The 23,660-nt window shown below is 41.3% G+C and overlaps 1 protein-coding gene across 2 annotated transcripts in view; it reads right to left on the reverse strand.

Annotated features, from left to right (window-relative positions):
- FNBP4 (formin binding protein 4) overlaps positions 1–16,215 on the reverse strand; it is a 29,316-nt gene extending 13,101 nt beyond the window's left edge. For both annotated transcript variants that reach the window (XM_052652340.1, XM_052652341.1), the window contains exons 1-12: positions 15,958–16,215; positions 14,875–14,973; positions 11,900–12,036; positions 11,370–11,553; positions 10,628–10,775; positions 10,399–10,519; positions 9,086–9,421; positions 8,302–8,512; positions 4,835–4,959; positions 3,764–3,868; positions 2,327–2,460; positions 1,150–1,337 (exon numbers count right to left, since the gene is read on the reverse strand). In XM_052652340.1, coding sequence (XP_052508300.1) covers positions 1,150–1,337; positions 2,327–2,460; positions 3,764–3,868; positions 4,835–4,959; positions 8,302–8,512; positions 9,086–9,421; positions 10,399–10,519; positions 10,628–10,775; positions 11,370–11,553; positions 11,900–12,036; positions 14,875–14,973; positions 15,958–16,183 — 2,014 coding nt within the window. In that variant the 5' untranslated portion in view covers positions 16,184–16,215. The remainder of the gene's footprint in view (positions 1–1,149; positions 1,338–2,326; positions 2,461–3,763; positions 3,869–4,834; positions 4,960–8,301; positions 8,513–9,085; positions 9,422–10,398; positions 10,520–10,627; positions 10,776–11,369; positions 11,554–11,899; positions 12,037–14,874; positions 14,974–15,957) is intronic.
- Positions 16,216–23,660: the final 7,445 nt, after the last annotated feature.

The raw sequence follows: 23,660 nt of genomic DNA on the forward strand, positions 1-23,660 counted from the left end.
TACCACTTTTTTCCCTATGTTTTAAAATTATCACTGCTGTCATACATGTCTTTTGAGTGACTATGGATTCTCAGGATTCTTAGGTTATTTAAGAACTTAACAAAACCACTGGTACATGCCCAGTTTCATCTGGCATACAATCAGAACTTTTCTACTGGGACTGGGTAGCCAGCAGACTATAAAAACATCATTTTTTATAGGCAGAGGACATGAAAATATAGCTGTTTACTCCCCACCTTACAAGAAATTTATTTTTAATCCTCAAGGTTTAAGATTTATTCAGTTACATACATATTTTTGATATTCTTTTCCATCATAGGTTATTACAAAATATCAAATATAGTTCCCTAAAGTTTATGACTTTAGAAACCATTCCATACACTCTTACCTTAATATGACAGCATTTAAACAAATATGGATCAAAAGGTTGGTTGTTCACCACAGTCTTGACCATGTCTCATTTTCTACTTATTTTTGTCATTCCAAGAAAGATGGAGGTAGAGAAACAAAAAAAAAGTGTCTTCTCCCATAATGTGTAAATCAAGTGATGGCTCCTCATATTCTCAGAGTAACCGAGAAACCACGAAAGCCTTTCTTTTTAAAATTTATATAACCATTCGTTTAAAAAAAAAAAAAAAAATTTATATAGCCAAACTGAAGTTTCTTAGGAGCACTTTAACTGGACTGAGCCATCTTGATTATTTTATACTAGAATAGATGATTTGCAATGATTATTTTGCTTCTCTGAAACAAGCATGGTCCTAGTTTCACAGTGTTTATTCACATTATTTTGGTTTGTAACTAGGAGACTAAAACACTGACAACTTAAATATCCTATTCCTTACCATTAATTAGAATTCCTGTTATTGGACACTCACAGCCGTCTGTGGCGTGACAGAATAGTTATAGGACAGAATTTTAAAGTCACAATACACTGGCTCATAATTTTATTTTTTAGCAGTCTGGTATCAACAACATGGTTATTTCTGACTAACACTAACTTTAGTTTCTCTCAGTATAAATCCTGCATTAATTCTTTTAGTTAGAAATTCATGACTATATTTTCTTCTTTTATATGTTAATACAAGTCTTTTTTTTCCCCCCTCTAAAATCATCTCTCTCCAATTAATACCAGGTAAATTGTCCCACCTGTGGAATTCTCAGAAGATTCTGCAGAATTTGAATCAGTGCCAGTTTTGTCTTTCAAGCTCTGCTTAGGAAGAGTCTCGTCTCTACTTTCTTGGGCTTGGCTTTCTTCCTCTTCCTCCTCACCATCTGGGAACTCCCACTGAGACTCGCCCGACTGTTCGTTTACATAGAAATATCGTCTATGATCCCTAAATTACAAGAAAGAAAACACATGTTTTAAGACCCATTTTCCTACAAAGACACTTCCATTTGGTCCTGTCCCAGGACAGCAGTCTGCTCTCACAGGGACGAACCGCTTCTTAATGGACTGCTATTCACAAAGGCAACAAAGAGCTTTGACAACTGAGGATGGAGAACCAAGGATAATTCAAAGCTATTTGCGCTGCCAGCAGCTCTGTGAATACAGCCCTGCGCCCTCTTACTCCAACAGATGACTTAGAAAAACACCTCTCATATGCTTTTTTTTTTTTTTCCCCAATGCTTAACAGGGTTTTCAAGTTTCATTAGTGAAGGGACTCAATCTCCTAGAACACTAAGTTCCCTTCCACAGAAGAGAACAACGAAGTTTGCGAAAGGTGACTCTTCCCCTCTTGAACCGTGGAATTCACATTTCATACTCTTGATATCAAACACAGTGAAAGCTAAAGAGAGGGAGAGGATCTGGGAGCTGAAAAATAAAAGAGCAAAGATTTCAAATAACGAAAAAAAAAAAATCAAGAAAAGCCAAATATAAAAAGAAATGTTTTCATCTGACCTGCTGGCAGAAGATAGTAATCTTGTTCTTCATTCACATCTTCAGCCACGAAGCTTTCCTTAACTTCACCGAGGTTAATCAGGAGTAGTTGCTTCCAGAGGTCCTGTAAAGCGCACAGAGCTCTCGCATGCGCTTAACCCCCAAGCCCGCCCTACTCCGTGCAACAACGCTCTGGAGTAAAAACCAGCTTGGTCCAATCTTGGGAAAAAATCCGTTACATGGAACACTGTAAACACTGCTTCTGGCTCCTCCGCCGTGTGGCTGGCCCAAGCTCTGAGTGCTCGCGGTGCTGTGCCCGCCCAGCACCACTCAGGCCGCTGCCCTCAGTCTCCAGACAGGCTGTTAGGTCGTCAGGCGGTGGCGATCACAAATCAAGTCTGAGATGTCAAAGGTGAAAGGTGAAAAGGGGAGAAGAGTGCGTACCTGTCCCAGTGGCAGGACCAGCCTTTGGGAGTGGCGTTTATTTCATATTGTTTTAGCTGTTCTGCGGCATCCTGTAGTTTTCGTTTAAGGTAGTTTCCATTGAGAGCCCCTTCCCGCCAGTCTGCAATCCGAGTCTAAATCAAAGAGCAGCTTACGTTAGAGACTTATTCTTATGTCAACAGGAAGAGGAAAACGGACCTAAGTTTTCTGGTCCATGACTGTATACTCTGGCAGGAGAACAGACCAAAGAGGAAGAGAAATCCCATCCTAATTTCTTAAAAAGTCTTGTTTGCTCTGTAGAGTTCTGAAAAATGAGACTGGAACCCAATACTGCCAAAGCTCCAACACCTGTGAAAATGAGTAGCAGTATAGTTTTGTTTTTCCCTGTGAACTATATTAAGATGGTTCCCCAGTAACTTTACATTTTCGGTAGACACTTGATTCAATTAAGTCATGTAATAAATAAATAAATTGGGCTTCCCAGGTGGTGTTGGTGGTGAAAAAAAAAAAAAGTTTTGCAGGGGAAGGCAGGAGATTTAAAAAACGCAGGTTTCATCCCTGGGTTGGAAAGATCCCCTGGAGAGGGAACTGGCAGCCCACTGCAGTGTCCTCGTCTGGAGAATCCCATGGACAGAGAAGAGTTGTGGAGGGCTACAGTCCGTTGGGTCACAGAGTCAGACACAACTGAGGGTATGATTAATCAAGATTAAAGGTTTAGTTCTTAGGCAAATCAGTCAACTTCCTACAGGAATTCCTTACCTAATCCTACTCTGCTACTTACTGTAAAGACAGGTTACTCAGAGGATTCAGAACTTCTCTTTTTAAATAAGTCTCTGGGAATTGCCTGGCGATTCAGTAGTATGACTCCTCCTTTACACTGCTGAGGGCCTGGGTTTGATCCCTAGACAGGGAACTAAGATCCCATAGGCCTCAGGGAGAGACCAAATAAAAAAAAAATCTATAATACTATAATACTTAAAAAGTACATTCAATATTATGGGGGTCTTATCATTATGAACAGAATTTCAGTTTCTTACAAAAAAAAATATTAAAATATATGCCTATTGAAGGGAATCAAGTATCATCCTTACACACAAACTCTTCAGTTATTTATTTCTATGATTATGTTTTGCTTTGGCCAAGACACAGTTTTGTTTCCTGCGTTGGTTGTTCAGATATATATCAAGATTAATAATTTAAATTTAGGATTGAAACATAAAATATTACGGAGAAGGAAATGGCAAACCCACTCCAGTATTCTTGCCTGGAGAATCCCATGGACAGAGGAGCCTGGCAGGCTACAGTCCACGGGGTCGCAGAGTCGGACACGACTGAGCGAGTTCACACTTAGGATTGAAACATAAATAAGACAGATTCCTCACACAAAAAGCATTTTGTTCAAACACTGACTGTGTATATTAAAAATGGCTTAATTACCTCAGTTTGTAAAAGCAGCACATGAAAGTTGGAGATGGACTGTCTATTAATGCCTAAAAACTCAAATTTACTTGTCAGGGTATTTGCCAGTTCTCCAATCTGAAACTGTAATGCAGGAAAGAAAAAAAGGAAAAATTAAGAGTCAGAATATTTTAAGTAAAGTTTTTCATTTTTCATTAGAGATACTAGAAAAACGAATCTGCCTACAAGGCAGATCCATATACTGCAACTAGTTATGTAGAAGATAAAATCCTAACTTATAGTAAAATAATTCACATAAAAATTATGTGAAGAAAGAATAAATAACGACGCAAGGTCTAGAGAAACTGAATTTGAAGAGATCCTAAATGACACGACTCCTCAACACTGTCCAAACCACCACGCATCCATCACTAATTGCTTATGCCAGCCATACACTAAACAAAATGGATTCTCCCAATTCCACCCGCACAGCTGTACTACCTGCTGACTGGATGGACTTTTTAAAGTCGAAACAATAGGCGAAGTGGTTTTCCTAATAGACCACGCTTAAAGAGCCACATACTTACTTGGTCCAATTCTTCTCATGACATTAGCAACAGAAATAAATATGGAACCAAGCATGCCTTTTGTGTAAGGGCAAGTATCGGGTTGGAAACAAAGTTCGTTCTGGTTTTTCCGTAAGCTGTTACAGAAAAATCTGAATGAACTTTTTGGCTAACCAAATAGTTCATGCAAGTTAACTGTGACTTATATTTGTGACTTTAGTTTCTTTTAATGCTTCCAAACTAGAGAGGCCTATATTTGATAAGCTACTGCTTTCCAATGGAGACTTACTTATAAGTAGTTAAGCATTTAGAATTTATTTTTAGATTTCCCTACATCAAGTCAGTCTCCTTATTTCAGCCTTAAATATATCTTTTTCACTCAACCAAATGATTTATATTATAAAGACAGCAAAGATTACTTTTTTACTACTATCCAGAAGAATAAGTTTACTACTTTCTAGAAAAAAAAAGTAGTCAGCCTATTTAAAATGGTTGGCCAATTTAAAAATATTACTTGTCAAGTTGCATTAAATAATGTACATACTTTCAAGTCCTGTTCTTCTTCTACTTTAGGTACTGTCTGTACTTTTAATTTTTCTGGAGATTCTTCTGCTTCCATCTCTTTATCTGAGTTTTCATCCATTTTTTCTGAATTTTCAGCACCAACTGCTGCAAGAGAAAATGTGAGAAATTAAATCAAAAGGACTATAAACAAAAAGGTCTTACTCTACAGTGCAGGGGATTATACTCCATATCCTGTGATAAACCATAATGGAAAATATTAAGAAAAAAAAAAACAGAATGTCTATATGTATATAACTGAGTCACTCTCCTGCATAGGAGAGGCTGACACAAAACTATAAATCAACTATATTTCAAAAAAAATGTTAAAAAAAAAAATCAGACCAGTACTAATAGAGCCCCAAATATACGTTCTTATCCCTAGAGCAGAGGTATCTGAAGGTTATTAGTGCTCTCCTTTGCCTGTTTTCCACACATGTTAAGGAAGCTCTAATGACTTACCAACCTACTGTCTTTATAAAGCAAAAAAAAAAAATTATTTCTTTATAACAGGGGTCCCCTATCTTGAGGGTCTAATGCCTGATGATCTGAGATGGAGCTGATGTTAAAAGTAACAGAAATAAAGTACACAATAAACATAACTTGCTTGAATCACCCAGAAACCATCCTTCATCCTCCCCGCCCCCAACTAGGTCCAAGGAAAAATTGTCTTCCACAAAACGGTCCCTGGTGCCAAAGTTGGGGAGACTGCTTTATAATCACATTTCTTAAAATGTATCTACATATAGGATTTACTTGTTTTAATCACATTACCCAGAAGTTTCTGCTTTTCCTTTCTCCATCTATTAATCTTTTCTGATCTTTTTTTTGGTCACACTTAGTGGCTTGTGGGATGTTAGTTTCCTGAACAAGAATCAAACATGTGGTCCCCTGCAGTGGAAGTGCAGAGTCCTAACCACTGGACTACCAGGGAAGCTCCTTTTCTGATCTCTTTCAAAAACCCATGGCTTCAATTACTTATGAAGGCTAGATATCAAACCTGGAATATGTGAGGATTCTTTATGAAGGGGGTTTTGATAAAAAGGCTTCCATAATCAGAACAGCATATTAAACTGGGAGTTAAACCAAATAACTCCCTTCTTGGCTAACAGCTGTAGACAACCTTTATTGGACCTACTTATTCCTCTGGTTAGTGCTATCTGTTGGTAGTGAGAATCTCCACGAGAGAACAGGTTTACCACATATTTAAATGGACTAAAAGTTCATAAGAGATATGAAGTCTTTGTTATATTTGGTTAACACCTGCTTATCAAACTAATCCATATATCCAGTATAAATCACTCTCATGAGGATCATAGATAAAAAGAAAAAGAACAAATTTGAGTACTCTTTCTTAACTTCAGTTAATCTTTGATCTAAAGAAGAAATGTGACTTTAACACCAGTCTCAACAGCTTTCATAAAAAGTCTGAAATTTAGTATTAACTACTAAACCTTATCATACAATGGCCTTGTTCTTTTTATTTGATCATTAACATTCCTTCTGAATTTTTAAACTGTCTAAAACTAAATCTTTCTACTCTCCCATTGACTAGTTTCTAGTTTACTTATGTATCAGACATCTTACATTTAATGACAGGTTTAAGAATTCAACAATTTCGAAGAACTGCTAGAGCTCTAAGATATGATTATTTTGGAGGGCAATTAGGCAGGATTTATCAAATTAAAATGCACATACCCCTTAACCTAGCAATATACCACTAGCAGTCTATACTATACTAAAACCTGCATAAAGACAGATGTCCCAAGATGTTTGCTAAGCTTCATTTTAATTGTGAAGTATCATAACTAACGAGTATAATACATAAAGAACATGAGCCCTCCAGTAAGTACAACTCAGCCTAACAGAAGACCATTTAGTAACACCTTAAAGCTCCCTGTGCCTCTCTCCCATCATGCTCATACCAGGCACATCCTGGTGATGTTAAGAAGCGCCTGTACTTTCATCATGGACAGATCCTGAAGCACAGTAGTTTCGCTTATTTTCCAGTTCACATAAATGGAATTCTAACATATGCATTCTTCTGTGGCTTTTGAAACTCAACATTATTATTTCTAGTGATAATTCATGTTGATGCATGTAACAATGGACCATTCACATTTCACTGCTATTCTGTATTCAATTTCAAAAACACATCACAATTTATCCACTATTCTTTAGGTGGACATTTGAATAGCTTGTACTTTTCTGGGATAATATAAATGCAGTATTACTTTTAACAGTGGAACGAGGATACAAATGGTGACCAATGAGGGAAGAGTTACATGAAGACATCTGTAACACTCAGTAGTGAAAAACAATCATGTTGTTTAACAATTTATATGGTTAACCTCACCTATGTTAAAATTTACATATGCCCACTTCACAAACACACATAAAAAATAAACACAAAGTCTAGAATATATGTAGACAAAAAAATACAGAAAATGGACCTCAGAGTAGGGAATGAGAATAGTGAAAAGACAAAGGAAGGAGAGTGGGCCTTTAGAATTATATTTTATATTTTTCTGTATTGTTCATTGGAAAGAAAAATTCAAACAAGGATGTTTGCATTTATTTATTACCTGTATTTTTGTTTACTTATTTTAAAATCATAACCTATAAGGTATCTTCTGCTTGGTACACTCAGCTAAGATTTTGGTGATTAAAACTAGTCAGTTCTGGTAACAGATTGGAAGAATGCAGCAGGTTCTCTTCAATATTACTCTGAAGATAACTGGGATCCTCATGATAGTACCAAACTGTACACATCCAACCGAAGACTGGCCAACTTGGGGACATCCCCAGTAGTCCAGTGGTTGAGAATCTGCCTTGCAATGCAGGGGCGGGGCGGGGGGGGGGGGTGTGGGGTGCAGGTTCGATCCCTGGTCAGGGAACTGGGATCGCATATGGCCCAGAGCGGCCAAGCCCTCAGGCTGCAACTAGACAGCCCACGCGCCACAAGGAAAGATCCCTCATGACGCAACAGAAACCTGAAGCAGTCAGAAAAAAAAAAGACTGAGCGACTTGTACACACAGAGAGATGATGAGGCTGGGACTGCCAGAGGTGCTCCCGGCCTGCTTTGCTTACCAGCTGGAAATAGACAGATAAAGAGAACCCATGGTCTTCATGCAGATTACAAGATAACCGTTAGCAAGTGATTAAAACAAAAGGGAAGGAGGGACCCAATCTTATTTTTTTTTTTCTTTTTGAGGGAGAAGTTATCTCCAATCAGTAGCGACTGCACAACCCAATGGATTCCAGCCTCTTGAATTCCTACTGCTCCATTAGAGGTGGAGCAGGAAAAGGTAGAAGATTCCTTCCCCGTATTTCCCTAAAAGGGTAGAAGTGTGATACCGTTCTATTTGCTCCAGAAGGAACAAAGCAGGGGTAAGAAGGATTGCTCCTCTAATCTCTCAACTCTCAAGTTTAATGAAAGCACCAGTTACCAGTTTCTCCATTTTCTGGAGTCTCTCGTCCAGTTTTGCTGGAACTTCGGCTGGTAGACTCCGGACTGGTTGCGCGAACAAACATCTTCCATTTTCCTCTTTTAGACATAAGTCTACGCATTCCATCCTGAGATGCTGGCTGGCTGATATCAGAACACGGACTAGACCCTGACACACTACCATCTCCTTCCTCCAAGGCTCGCAATTCTGCCTACAACAAACAGGAAAACAGAGTGTCATGAACTGTTTACCAACACTTCTCTGTGAGCAGCAAGAATGACAGCCATGTGTTTTTGGAATTTAAGTATCTTGAGGACAAAAAGTATTTAATATATCTCTCCATCAAGACTGAACATTAAGCTCCACATTCTTTTGCTCCTCTGTCCATGGCATTTTCCAGGCAATGCTGGAGTGGGTTGCTATATCCTACTTCAGGCGATCCTCCCAACCCAGGGATCAAACCTGAGTCTCCTGAACTGGCAGGCAGATTCTTTACCACTGGGCCACCTGGGAAGCCCAGCCACTCTTCAAAGCTTCAAATTTTTCAAAAGGGGGAAGCTTTGAAGTTGTATTACTGTTACAACACCTGTTGAGACTCTGCTTCACACTCAGGGTATCAGTAGATCAACTCCAGGGTTCAGGTTTTTATTACATAGGCTTAAACATATCTACATGAAAGGATAAGAAAAACAGCCCCCCTCCCCTGCCAATGGCGTAAATGGAGCACAATGATCCCAGAGTATGACAGTTCTGAAGGAAGAAAATATATTTAATAAAAACTTACTTTTTTCCTTTCCAAAACCAGCTCCAGCTCAAGGGTATCTTGTTCTTCTTCCTCTTCACTTTCTCCCGACTGAACAACACTGCAAAGGTCCTCCTGAGTGGGGTCATCCACACTGTCCAACAGAATGTCCTGTGGCTTTACTGCCGGCGCTGCTTCTGGTGTACCTGGTTCCTTCTCTTCCGAAACTGGCTCTACTTCTTTACAAATTACTTTTCTTCTCCATCTCTCTTCTTCCTCTTTTATTCCCTCAGGCAGCAGAGGAGCAAGCAGTGATGCTGCCACCCCTTTCTTCTCCTCCTCATTATTTGAGAGAGCCTGAATTCCTTCATTTACTTCCTATAAAGAATAAAATAATCTTGCTTAACTTTCAAAGAAATTTCACCTGAATATACAGTTTAACTGTTCATGTAAAAATGACCAGAATTTTCAGTCACTGGATATTCTTCAAAACCACTGACTCCCATCAGATTAGTACATGTTTGCACCATTTTCCTTACATGTGTAATGGAAATAATGTTACTTTAGGAAGGCAGTATTATTGTTCTGGGTGGAACTCAAACTTATCTTTTCTCCTCTGTATGTCAAAAGACTAGTAAGAAACAGAGGCAGATTAAAATAAAATCCTAATTTTGTCAGTTCAACAACATAAGTGGATAAATCTTCACCTTCCTCTTCTGTATGATGAGATAACTTCATAAATATGCTGTGAAGGTGATTGAGGTAAGTGAAATATTTCAAAAATGAAATGTGTGATTATATTCAAGTGTCTACTTCCTCCACTGGGATATTTACTCTCTGTCCCTCTTAGAGTTGTACATTTACAAAAGCATTTTTTGGATACACCTCCCATCATTTAAAAATTCAAGATAAATTAAAATTCACCCACACACACTCTCTCAGTAGAGTACAACTTACTTTTCTTATTGATGAGGCTATAAAATGCTTGTTTCACTATCAGTAATTTTTAAGGTAGCTAATCTTTGTATTAAAGTTAAAAAAAAAAAATGAAGTGGAATCACCAAAGCCCTGAAGCCCTTCCTGCTTCCCCGCTTGCTTAGCTGCTCCCATTTCCTTCACAATGACCCAAGGGACCTCTATGGCACCCTAAAGCTCCAGAAGAACCACTGAACTAGGGAACTGCTATAAATGCCACACAATAACCAGAAACAGATTAAAAGGTCAAGAAACAAAATGTATCCTATTTTACATCTACGTTGCAAAATATTAACAGAAGGGTAATACACTTGTGACAAAGTAGCATTCAAGCTCTTTAGATCTAAAAATAAGCAGAAGAGGTGAGTTGTAACACTGACCTTTTTAACTTCTCGCTTGGCTATGGCGGGCCCACTTTTACTACTAGAAACAGAAGCATTTTTCTCCTTAGGGTACATGTCGGTATTCACCACGAAACTAGCTTCAGCACCTGTTACACAACTAAAAAAAACATGTACTTATTAGCAAAAGCAACAGAAGCCAAATATCAGCAAAAGGTAAGACTCTGATTTCCTTCTAGGTTAGTTTCTTTTTCAAGTCTGTTCTTACCTGGGCTGGTAATGCTGTAATCCTTGTACCTGAGTGGCAAGATACTGGGGCAATTCCCAAGTCACTTCATTTGTTTGTGTGTTCCAATAATAATAGCATCCTGTGTTCTCATCCCAGACCTCCTGCCAATCTCCCATCTCAATTCCAACTAGAAGAAAATGAAACAAATTTTAAGCAGCGTGTTATTTCTGCACAATTCTGACCTTGTATCTCAAGTCACAACCATCTAACCCAGGGTTTCTCAACCTTAGCTCTGTTACTGGGTAGGACACTCTGTGCTGTGGGGGACAATCCTGAGCAGTGTTAGCAGCATCCTGGCCACTGCCCTACAGATGCAGCAGGGCTCCCCCTTCCCCTCCGCTGTGACAGTCAAACCCTCTCCAGACACTGTTCAATGTCCCCTGGGGGGGCAACTCCTCCCTCCTGAGCTGTCTTTGCAAACATGGTTTAAAAAGCAGTTTGATAGTTGAAAGATATATTGCAAACCGCAAAAGACTTTTAAAAATAATGGCTTTTATTATTTACTGAGCATAATCTGCCACTGGTTAAAAGGCAAACAATCATCTTCTGATAAAAATAGAACCGAGCAGTTAGTTATTTTCCAAGTACTGTATTTAAAAAGCCAGAATTCTAAAGTCTGGGGCTAAGGTACATAGGCTTTCAACTTTGGGAACCTCAATGCCTAGAACAACTTTAAGAACCACATTTTAGGTTTCTTTAAAACTCAAAGACTCAAGCTTACCTCCTGCCAGTGAACACTGAGTATCATATTGCCACCCTGCGGTCTGGGTTGAGTCCGTCCCATTAGGAGTAGTGGAAGAAAGGGCAGGTGCCGATTCCTTTGGCTCTGGCCGGGGTGGAGTTGGGGGTGGAGCAGAAGCTGCTCCAGGAGCCGCAGGCTGAGGAGCTGTTATTGCATCAATTTCCTTCAGGGTGAAAACAACAAGCATTACTGAGGTGAAACCCCAAAAACAACAATAACGAAAACAAACCAACCAACCCTCCACTGTACAGTGTTTTGACTTAAGAAGCTTGAGTCTCTGCTTCTCAAGTCAAAACTCTACTCTTCCCCATTTTTGTCCTTACAACTGGCACAAAAGGAGAAATTGAGAGTGATGGGGAGGGACTAAGGGAGAAAAATAGAGCAGGAGATACAGACTGACAAGTGGGCTAACCACTTGAAATTCAAATCCCAAAGTGGCTTCAATAACTAAAAACCCAAACACAAAAACACTTCTAACCGCAAAACCCAAACACAAAAACACTTCTAACCGCTAGGAAGTTGGCCAATGTACTGTCAATATCGGTTGACTGGTTTCCATTTGCTTCCTTAGACTGTGCTGGTTTTTCTGAAATATCATTCTCTTCATCATCACTGTCAGCATATGCACCAAGCAAGCACAGACCTCCTGGGAACAAAAAGGTAAAACAACATTTCTAACAATGCCAAAGTCCTAGGAAGTATCCAACAGAAAATATGATTCTTTAGCCATTTAGTTCACTTATAGAACCTCAAGAAATCTGCAGCTAACCAAGAGAGGTATAAAATAATTATGCACTTAGAACTAATAAAATCAACCTGCATAACAATTTGACATCCTTTTCAAAATATGTGCTCAATTATTCAACTACATACTCCCTCTGTCAAAATAACACGTAATATGTATCCTGATTTTAGAATCCGATTTAGGTCTCTATCTCAAACAAGTAAACCAACTGGAGTTTAGTAAATGAAACAAGGAGATTTTTCAAAGTGGGAAACAAAGCTCTTTTCAATAATTTCCCCTCAAACAAGTGATGAATTAAAACAGAACATAAGATGCTATGACCAGAACAAAGGAAACAAGAGTCACAGCTAAAGCTGAAAATACTAAGTACGGCCTCTGTAATGCTGCAATGCGGTCACCTTCTTAAAAACACCTGAAACTGTTTATTAGTTGACCGATGTTTATTACTCTAATGTTACAATTAAGTGAGCATATATACTCTCTTTACATATTTTATCACAATAGGCACATGAACTATCTAAGCCTAACTTGACTTTTCATTTAATAACAGGACTAAATTTTCCAGTGTCGTGGAAACTGAAGATTTATCAGGAGGTAAAATCTAGTTTTCTTTGTTATAATTCCATAAACAAATTCAGATTCACCTAGGTGTGAACATAAATTGCTTCATTTATATACAGAAGTTCACATCCAATACTTTATAGTCACATAAATCATGCCTTCATTATTTTTTAGTATATAGCTAAGGTGTTACACTACCAATTCCCAAAATATTATTTTAAACTGATTAGGAATATTTTAAAGTGGATATTTATTAGACAGTATCTCCCCTTTCCAGTTTCTAAATACATCTCATTTGGTGGTTGGGGGAGGGGCGCCGTAGATACCAGTCAATTTTCCACATTTCCTGAACAACAGGTAAAGGCAAGAACTACGTAAAACATTTCTGTACAGAAAAAATCTGCACCTTAGAATTCAGCACTGATGGGTTTCTGGGGGAAAGCGGAGGATAGGAAATTTATATTTTTACATAGAAACCCTTCTTAGTTTAGAGACAATAATAAACATTGGCTTTAGTTCTATATACTTTGGTAAAAGGTTCCGGCCAGGTGAGCTGAGGGGAATTTGGATTACAAAATTCCCCGGCAGGATTAATTACCCAGGCTCAGAGAGGCTCCATCTAGTCTTTTTCTCTTCAATTCAGAGATTTTCATACTATATACATAAAATCCCTTCCAAACCCTTGAAAACATAATGCTATTTCCTAGTTCTGAAATTTCTTTCATGTGTTTTACCTTTCCCATGTGTGTGTTAGTCACTCAGCCGTGTCCGACTCTTTGCGACCCCATGGACTGTAGCCCACCAGGCTCCTCCGTCCACAGGATTCTCCAGGCCAACAATACTGGAGTGGGTTGCCATTCCCTTCTCCAGGTTACCTTTTCTAATTCAAAGTTTTTTTTAAGTGGTAAATGGGGTATGGGGAGGAACATGCATCTGTTACTTCAGGTACATAGTACAAAAAGTCCCTCAAATTCAGAAGATCAAAGTTATTACCAATTATAGAATATTTAGTATGAAAACACACTTTAATCTCTTAAGATATATAAAGAGTAGAGAAAACGAACATTTTCAGCACTTGCGGGTTAGAAATGCATATATGTTATTCAATTTAATCATCAAAACAACTTAGGGCTGAAAGATCTGTTTTACAGATGAATGATGTCATGAGGTCTTAGTATGAATGCTAGAGTGGTGATTTGAACCCAGGTCTGTCTACAAAACCACTGCTGCAAATATTCTTTCATGCTTAAAAAATATTGAGTAAGAGCAATTTTCAGCTGTGCAACATTTGCTAGGTACCAATCAGAGCAGTTTCTTAAAGAAAAAGACAAAAAGACATTGTTAGCATTCCCTAAAGAATGCCAAGATACTGGGGAAGCCAGAAAACAAGTTACAAAATAGCACTAGCAGAATAAAGAAGTTGTGGTATATATACACAATGGAATGTTACTCAGTCATAAAAAGAAATGCATTTGAGTGGGTTCTAATGGGGTGGATGAACCTAGAACCTATTATACAGAGTGAAGTGAGTCAGAAAAAGAAAGATAAATACAGTATTCTAACACATATATATATGAAATCTAGAAAAATGGTACTGTAGAATTTACAGGGCAACAGTGGAGAAAAAGACATACAGAAAAGACTTATGGACATGGTGGGGGAGAGAGGGGAGGAGAGGGTGAGATATATGGAAAGAGTAACATGGAAACTTACATTACCATATGTACAATAGATAGCCAATGGGAATTTGCTGTATGGCTCAGGAAATTCAAACAGGGGCTCTGTATCAACCTAGAGGGGTGGGATGGGGAGGCAGATGGGAGGGAGGTTCAGAAGGGAGGGAATATATGTATACCTATGGCTGATTCATGTTGAGGTTTGACAGAAAACAGCAAACAACTGTAAAGCAATTATCCTTCAATAAAAAATATATTAAAAAATAGCATTAGAAAAAGTAGCAGAAATTAATTTGGGTACAGAGAGACAAGAACAGCAAATTTTACACTGGTACGTATGTACAACTACAACCCCTCACAAAGATGTTAAATTTCCATTTAACGGGAGTTTAAATTAGCTGAAACATTCATCAAAACACCATACATAAACACAATTTGATCCTGAAGAAAGATATGGTAGACAATGAATTAAAAAAACACACACACACACACACAACTATACCTGTTGCTTTAACAGCAGTGGGCCTGGTGGTCATGACTGGTTTGGGAGGATTCTGAACAACTCTGGGAACCTCCACCACCACCTCCTGTTCATCTGGATCTAAAACAGCGAACAAAAGCAAACAGCCAGATGACCGAACAGAGGAAAAAACTACACAGGTGACAAAACAATCTCTGACTTGACCTCTCAAGTGTAGATTTCCTCAATTTCAAAACAAAGTGGCTGTAACCCATCACTGATCCAAGTAACTGAGAGGCGAGAAACAAGCACAGCTGGGATCTTCACTCTGCCTAGTGGCGCTAACATTAAGAATGTGAACACCATACATAAAAATTATCTGAAATAATCCAAAGTTAAAACACATACACGCACACGTTAAGTTCTCTCCAGCTTAACCATACGGCTTTTACTATAAGCACAACTAGAGCATTTTTCCCCAAAGTGATCTTTATTATAATTATTATTATTTTAGCACCTGAAAACGTCGGGGCTTTTCCGGCATACGGCTCCTAAATTCTGTCTGGTTCATCTTAATCCAAGTACCATTCTGGGGATAAACACAAGTGATTGGGAACCCACGAGCTCCACCTCTCCAGGAATGTTGCGGGACCTGCCAACTAGGATGGACTTACACTTGAGCTGGTATGGTTACTTCTACAGCCTCTCTCTCAATTTCAACAAAAACGAAACGAAAAGCACATGACGTGTAGGAAACGGCAGGTTCCACGGTCACTGAGGCTAAGACGAGGAAACGCACCGTCTCCATCTACCCCGTGAAGTTATTCAAAACCGAGAGCAGACGGTGAGGAAGGAGACTGGGCGGCCCGGACCAAGCCCTGCACCCGAGATGGCGCCTCTGGGCCGGCTCCGGCCGAGCGCACACGGCTCCGCGGCCCCTTCCGCCCCTCCGGGCCCACAGCCGTCCTGCCCGCAGGCCCCGCGCAGCAGGCCTCGGAGGCGGACGCCGCCCGCCCGGGCTTCTCGTTCCTCGCAGGCCCAGTCTGACAGACCTAGGCCGCAGCCCCCGAGCTCGAGTTTCGGACTGGCCCCACCTCGGCGCCAGGGCCCTCGCGCACGCTTTACCTTCTGAGGGCGAGTCCTCCGAGGCCGCCGCGGCGGCAGTCACCGCGGTTGTCGTCGTCGACACCGCTGCCGGGGCCGGCTGGCTGGGCGCCGCCGCCGCCGTCGAGTCCGGTTCGGCGTCGGGCTCCGGCTCCGGGTCCCTGCTCGGCGTGCTGCTCCGGGGACCTGGCGGAGAGAGCTGCAGGATGGGCCTCCGGCCGGGTACCGCCCGGGACTTCTTCCCCATCGCGAGCCCGAGCGCGAGCCGCGAGCGTCGGACAGCCGAGAGGGGCGGGCGCTCGGCGCGGCGATGCGTAATCAATATTCATACGCTGCGACGCCGCCTCCTGCAGGGATCCGCTTTTAACCGGCGGAGAGAGCGCTCGCGCAAGCGCACTGGGCCTGGTGTGCTCTTCTGGCCCCGCCCCCAGGAGAGGAGGGCGGACTTTACTCATGAGGCTAGGCGATTGGTTATTTTGACACATTGACGGAGCCGGAAGCCAATGGAAAATGTAAAAGGGTTAGCGTTAAGCCAATAGCACCGAAGAGTGTGAGTTTAGACTACCTTCGAAATTACGTCACGCTCCACCCTTGCGTTTTTTGCCGAGTCTCTTCTCTGCTGCTCTGTCCTCCATTTTGAGCCCGTTTTCGGCTGTGTGTCTTATCGTTTGTCATCTAGAATGCTATGCTGCTTTCCTGGTCTTTCCCTTAGTTTCGCCTTGTTTATGGGGTTTAATTTGGGTCTAGCATCGAACACTAAATAGAATAGGGGGGTCTCATGGTTTTGTAAATTTTTTCTTGGACCACAAAGATGATGCCTCATATTGTTGCTTATCAGCTGAAAAAAAAGAAATCACTTGACGTACTGCATAGGAGGAAACAGCCTACATTTTTGCGATGGGGCCCAGGAACCTTCTCAATCTAGTCGCTTTATTAGGTTTAATCTTTCTGTAGCACTCTCTTCTCCCCTGCCCTGTTTCAGAGGCAGCCACACAGAGCATTTCTCTCACCTTCATTCTTTCAGACTAGCTGGAATAACTACTGCATTACGTGGCAAAATTGTTTTCCTTTCTCAAGACCCATTGCAGGGGTTACATCTCTGAATCTTTTTATCTCAATGCTGAGTTCCTCACCAGCACTTAACCTACCATTGAGTTTAAGAAATCCGGGGTTCATCTATAAAAGAGGAATATAATCTATAAATTAGAAATAATGGTATAGATATCTATCCTATAAGGTTGTTGTGAAAATCAAATGCAGTTCTACATATGAACTGCTTATATGGTACCTCACACATAATAAATGCTCAGTGTTACAAATTAGAGAAGACTCTTGAGAGCCCTTTGGACAGCAAGATCAAAGACTCTGGAGAGTCCCTTGGACAGCAAGGAGATCAAACCAATCCTAAAGGAAATCAACACTGAAATCACTGAATAGTCATTGGAAGGGCTGATGCTGAAGCTGAAGCTGGAACACTTTAGTCACTTGATGTGGAAAACTGACTCATTGGAAAAGCCCCTGATGCTGGTCAAGATTGAAGGCAGGAGGAGAAGGGGATGACAGAATGAGATGGTTGGATGGCATCACAGACTTGATGGGCATGAGTTTGAGCAAGCTCTGGGATTGCTCATGGAAGCCTGGTGTGCTACAGTCCATGGGGTCACAAAGAGTCCAACACAATTGAAGAATTCCAGTGGTATATGTTTTTATATCCCTAAGGCCCACTCAATTCTTGCTTGAGCATACACTAATAATTTGTAACGCTGAACACTTACTATATGTGACATACCATGTAAGCAGTTTATGTGTAGAATTACATTTGATTTTCACAATAACTATATAGGATAGATATCTATATGGTTATTTCTAATTTTTAGATCATATTCCTCATTTATAGATGAACCCTTGGATTGCTTGTTGAGTACAAAAGCCTTGAAAGCAGTGACTTGTGTGTTTTGTTCCCTGTGTTGAAATGTACTTTCTGGAACATAAGCACTCAGAGTTTTTGAATGAATATAGCACACGAATATATGCAAACTTGACATACGTAGCAATATTTGTTTGTTTGTTTTTCCCTTGCCTGTGGGAGGAATAACTGGATTAGAGTGTCTTGAGGTTAGTCTCCCAAAACTTCTGAAAAATTAACAACTAGAAGCAGGTGTATATGCTGTTTTGAAGGTGTCATCAAAGTTTATTATTATTTTGGCTGCACTGGATGTTCGTTGCACCTAAAAGGCTCTTCATTGAGGAGTGAGGGCTTAGTTGTGGTATGTGGAATTTTAGTTCCCTGACCAGCAATTGAACCTGTGCCCCCTGAATTGAGAGTATGGAACTTTATCTGCTGGACTGCCGGGGAAGTCCCTGTCACCAATTTTCTGGTTTCTTTCTTTTTTTCTCATTTATTTCTTAAGAGAAACATTGAAATATGGTAGTTGTACATAAGGAGTTTTGAAGTCAAACATTTGGATATAGCACCTTCCAGATATAATTGCTAGACTTTTCTTAACATCCCTAAACTTGTTTTTGCAACTGTTAAAATGTGTTAGTAACATTACCCATAGGGTTGTTAATCATAACTTTAAGCTCTTTGCATTGGGCCAGGAACAAAATAAGCAATTATTATATAGTAGCTATTATTATTAATTAATTAATTCTGGCTGCCCTGGGTCTTCCATGCTGCATGCGGGCTTTCTTTAGTTGTGACGAGTGGGGGTTTACTTTCTGGTTGCCGTGCATGGGCTTCTCATAGCAATGACTTCTTGTGGAGAACGGGCTCTAGGGCATGTGGGCTTCAGTGGTTGTGGACAGGCAGGCCCGGTTGCCCCTTGGCCTGTGGGATCCTCCCAGACAAAGGATTGAATCCTCGTCCCCTGTGTGGGCAGGCAAACTCCCCACCACTGGACCAACAGGGAGGCCCTCTGGTAGCTATTGCTAATGTTAATGAGCATTTTGTTTATACAAAAGTGCAGATCCTGTTACAAAACTAGCTAGAACCAAGTTGAGATTATGAACTAAACCACAATGCATAGCAATGTGAAAGGCTGTTTTCCTTGGGGGAAATTCCCAATTCTGGAGGTGGCTGTTACTGTTTGTAACTAGGGTTCTCAATGCTGTCTGTCCAGAGAACCATCTGGAACAGCAGCAATTTTATCAAGGAAGAGGGTGATGGGGATGGTTTAGGATGATTCAAATGCAGTATGTTTTGCATTTCTATGAGAATCTGAATGCTGCCACTGATCTGACAGGAAGCAGAGCTCAGGTGGTAATAACCACAGGAAGCCGTGGCTGAAAATACAGATGAAGCTTCTTTTACTCACTGGCCACTCACCTCTGGTGGTACGGCCCGGTTCGTCACAGTCCACAGACCCAGACAGGTCTGTGACCTGGAGGTTGGGGATCCCTGATCCAGAGAACACTAAAGCGACCTAAGAATCTGAATCAGTGGTGGAAATGCAGGGCTTATATCAGTTTTCTTTTTAAAAGCTCTTTAGATAATTTTAGTGCTTAGCCAGGGTTGAGAACCACTGATTTTAGAGACATATTTTGCTGTTTTGGGCCTCAGAGGAGGTATTCGGAAGGGGGGGAGGTGCGGTTTCCCTAGTGGCATAAAAAGCCCACCTGCCAATGAGAGATTTGGATTCAAGGCTTTGGTCAGGAAGAAGACACTCCAGTATTCTTGCCTGGAGAATCCCATGGACAGAGGAGCCTGGTGGGCTATAGCCGATAGGGTTGCAAGGAGTGGGGCGTGACTGAAGCGACTTAATACGCAGGCACTCATGAAGGTATCAGGATCTGAACTAGGGATGGGCAAACCATGGTTAAATCAGGTTTACTTTTTAAAGGGTTAAACAAACAAGAATATGTAAAAAGAGACCTGTGTAGACAACAAACCCTAAAATACTTATTATCTGGCTTTTTACGGGAAGGTTTGACTGTATCTCCAAACAGAGTGAATAAACATAGAGCTACTCCTTTTAAAGAAAAATCAGGCCTGATCCTTGATCTCCAAGGGCCTAAACACCTCACAAAATACTGAGGATGTTTTGGTTGTGGTGATGATATTGTTTCAGTAAAATCAAATTATGAGGAGTTACATTTGACAAGTAAAATACCCATTTTAAAATATAGTTAGTTATAATCACAATTGGTGGCCGATGCCTTACTCTATATCTGATGTTATTTCTTTTTTATTAATAATTTTAAAAAATTTGGTCTGCACTGGGTCTTCACTGCTGCAGGTGGGCTTCCGTTGCTGTGAGCAGGGGCTACTCTTCATTGTGGAGTTTTCATTCCAGTGGCTTCTCTTGCTGCAGAGCACGGGCGCTAGGGCACACAGGCTTCAGCAGTCGTGGCTCGGTAGTTGTGATGCACAGGCTTAATTGCTCCGTGGCCTGTGGGATCTTCCTGGAACAGGGATCAAACCCATGGCCCTGCATTCGTAGATTCTTTCCACTGTGCCACCAGGGAAACGATTTAATTTCGAAAGCTGACCTTCCTAATCCACGTTAAAACTCTAGCTTTTGGAACTTCAACAAGAGGTATGCTGCAGAGAGGGACTGTCCATAGAAGTCCCAGCTTCAGTTCATTTCAGTTCAGTTCAGGCGCTCAGTCGTGTCTGACTCTTTGCGACCCCATGGCCTGTAGCACACCAGGTGTCCATTACCAGCTCCCAGAGCATACGCAAACTCATGTCCATTGACTTGGTGATGCCATCCAACCATCTCATCCTCTGTCATCCCCTTCTACTCCCACCTTCAATCTTTCCCAGCATCAGGGTCTTTTCCAATGAGTCAGCTCTTCGTATCAGGTGGCCAAAGTATTGGAGTTTCAGCTTGCACATCAGTCCTTCCAATGAACACCCAGGACTGATTTCCTTTAGGATGGACTGGTTGGATCTCCTTGTAGTCCAAAGGACTCTCAAGAGTCTTCTCCAACACCACAGTTCAAAAACATCAATCCTTTGGCGCTCAGCTTTCTTTTTAGTCCAATTCTCACATCCATACATGACTACTGGAAAAACCATAGCTTTGACTAGATGGATCTTTGTTGGCAAAATAATGTTTCTGCTTTTTAATATGCTGTCTAGGTTGGTCATAGCTTTTCTTCTAAGGAGCAAGCATCTATTAATTTGATGGCTGCAGTCACCATCTGCAGTGATTTTGGAGCCCCCCCAAAATAAAGTCTGTCATTGTTTCCATTGTTTCCCCACCTATTTTCCATGAAGTGATGGGACCAGATGCCATAATCTTAGTTTTCTGAATGTTGAGCTTTAAGCCAACTTTTTCACTCTCCTCTTTCACTTTCATCAAGAGGCTCTTTAGTTCTTCACTTTTTGCCATAAGACTGGTGTCATCTGCATATCTGAGGTTATTGATATTTCTCTCAGCAATCTTGAATCCAGCTTATGCTTCAGCCAGCCCAGTTTCAGAAGCATAGAATAAAGTTTTAGGGTTGTGTATGTTTATTCATCTAAGTTTTATTATATAAAAAAATTTTATAAATAGAAATCTCTATTAAATAGAGACCAGAAGGGGAAGCTTTCACACCCTGTGATGATATCCCAATAGGAAGAAGATTCCTCTTCTTTCCTGGTAAGGACTCAGCCAATGAAAAGCCCTGTGCTCTTTATTTACTATAGTTCTCCCAACTTCTTTAGAAAAGCAGCTACGGAGTCTTCCTGGTGGTCCAGTTGTTAAGACTCTGCTCTCCCAATGTAGTGGGCAAATGTTCCATCCCTTGTCAGGGAACTAGATCCTACGTGGCGCAACTTAAGATCCCCTGTGTTGCAACCAAGACCCAGCACAGCCCCGCCCCCTCAAAAAAAGTGGCGACTTCCCTTGCCCTGAGGGAACTTGCACATGGCTTGCCAAGTTGTAATATCCTGAATTGCCAATTCTCTGATGCTTCAGAATAAACTCATCTTTGCTGGAGAAATAACAGGGCAGAATATTTGTTTTAGGTCAACGATCAATTCCAACTGGGCATGTCTTGAGCAATTCAGTTCTGAGGATTAGCCCTAGGAGCTGGCATCAGACACCACAGGCCCAAGGGCTCAGGCTCCCAGAAAGCAGTGTCAGTCACTCAGTCGTGTCCAACTCTTTGCAACCCCAAGGACTGTAGCCCGCAGGGTTCCTCTGTCCGTGGGATTCTCCAGGCAAGAATACTGGAGTGGGTTTCCCTGCTCTCCTCTAGAGGATCTTCCCGACCCAGGGACCGAACCCGGGTCTCTTGCATTGCAGGCAGATTCTTTACCGTCTGAGCCACCAGGGAAGCCTTGGTGTCCCCAGAGCTGCCTTTACATTAGAGGTCAACTTCAAGGGAGACCCCCATGCCACTCACACTTCTGGTTGGCTACATAATGAGGTTTCCATAACCACCTTAAATTTTATAATTCTCCAGAACCATTCATGGAACTCAGGAAAGCACTCTACTTATGATTTCAGTTTTACTACAAAGGATACAAGGCAAGGTCTGGGAGGGAGCACAGAGTTCCCACACTGCCGCTCTGTGAAGTCAGCACGTCTCCCTCTGAGCACATCATCTTCTCAGTCCAGGACGTTCTATTGTCTTGCTGTCTGGTTTTTACTTGATTACACAGGCGTGGTTGATCGGCTTACTGGCCACTGTGGCTCAACTTAATCTCCAGCCCTCTGGTCCAGTCTTCCCAGGAGGTTGTGAAAGTGAACGTCATTCAGTCGTGTCCAACTCTTTGTGACCCCGTGGACTATACAGTCCATGGAATTCTCCAAGCCAGAATACTGGAGTGGGTAGCTGTTCCCTTCTTTAGGGGATCTTCCCAACCCAGGTAACCCACATTGGAGGCAGATTCTTTACCAGCTGAGCCACCAGTTGAGGCTTAAAACTCAACATTCAGAAAACTAAGATTATGGCATCTGGTCCCATCACTTCATGGCAAATAGATGGGAAAACAATGGAAAGTGAGAGACTTTTAATTTTGGGGCTCCAAAATCACTGCAGATGGTGAGTGCAGCCATGAAATTAAAAGACGCTTGCTCCTTGGCAGAAAAGCTATGACCAACCTAGACAGTATATTAAAAGGCAGGGACACAAAAAATAAAATAAAATAAAATAAAAGGCAGGGACAGTACTTTGCTGACAAAGGTCTGTCTAGTCAAAGCTATGACTACTATTTCCAGTAGTCATGTATGGATGTGAGAGTTGGACTATAAAGAAAGCTGAGCGCCAAAGAATTGATGCTTTTGAACTGTGGTGTTGGAGAAGACTCTGGAGAGTCCCTTGGACAGCAAGGAGATACAACCAGTCCATCCTAAAGGAGATCAGTTCTGAATATTCATTGGAAGGACTGATGCGGAAGCTGAAACTCCAATACTTTGGCTACCTGATGCGAAGAACTGACTCATTTGAAAAGATCCTGATGCTGGGAAAGATTGAAGGTGGGGGGGAGGAGGGGACGACAGAGGATGAGATGGTTGGGTGGCATCACCGACTCAATGGACATGAGTTTAAGTAAGCTCCGGGGAGTTGGTGATGGACAGGGAGGCCTGGCGTGCTGTAGTCCATGGAGTTGCAAAGAGTCGGACACAACTGAGCGACTGAACTGAACTGAACTGAGCGGTTACGGATGATCAAGGGCTGACTCTCCTCTAGCAGCTTCCTTTGCTTAAGCAAAAGGGAAAAAGGGAAAGGAACACTCTCATACAGAGGCAGATGTCACCAGAGTGAACCCCGCCATTCTGGATGAG

Source organism: Budorcas taxicolor, chromosome 15, assembly GCF_023091745.1.
Source record: "Budorcas taxicolor isolate Tak-1 chromosome 15, Takin1.1, whole genome shotgun sequence".
NCBI lineage: Eukaryota > Metazoa > Chordata > Mammalia > Artiodactyla > Bovidae > Budorcas > Budorcas taxicolor.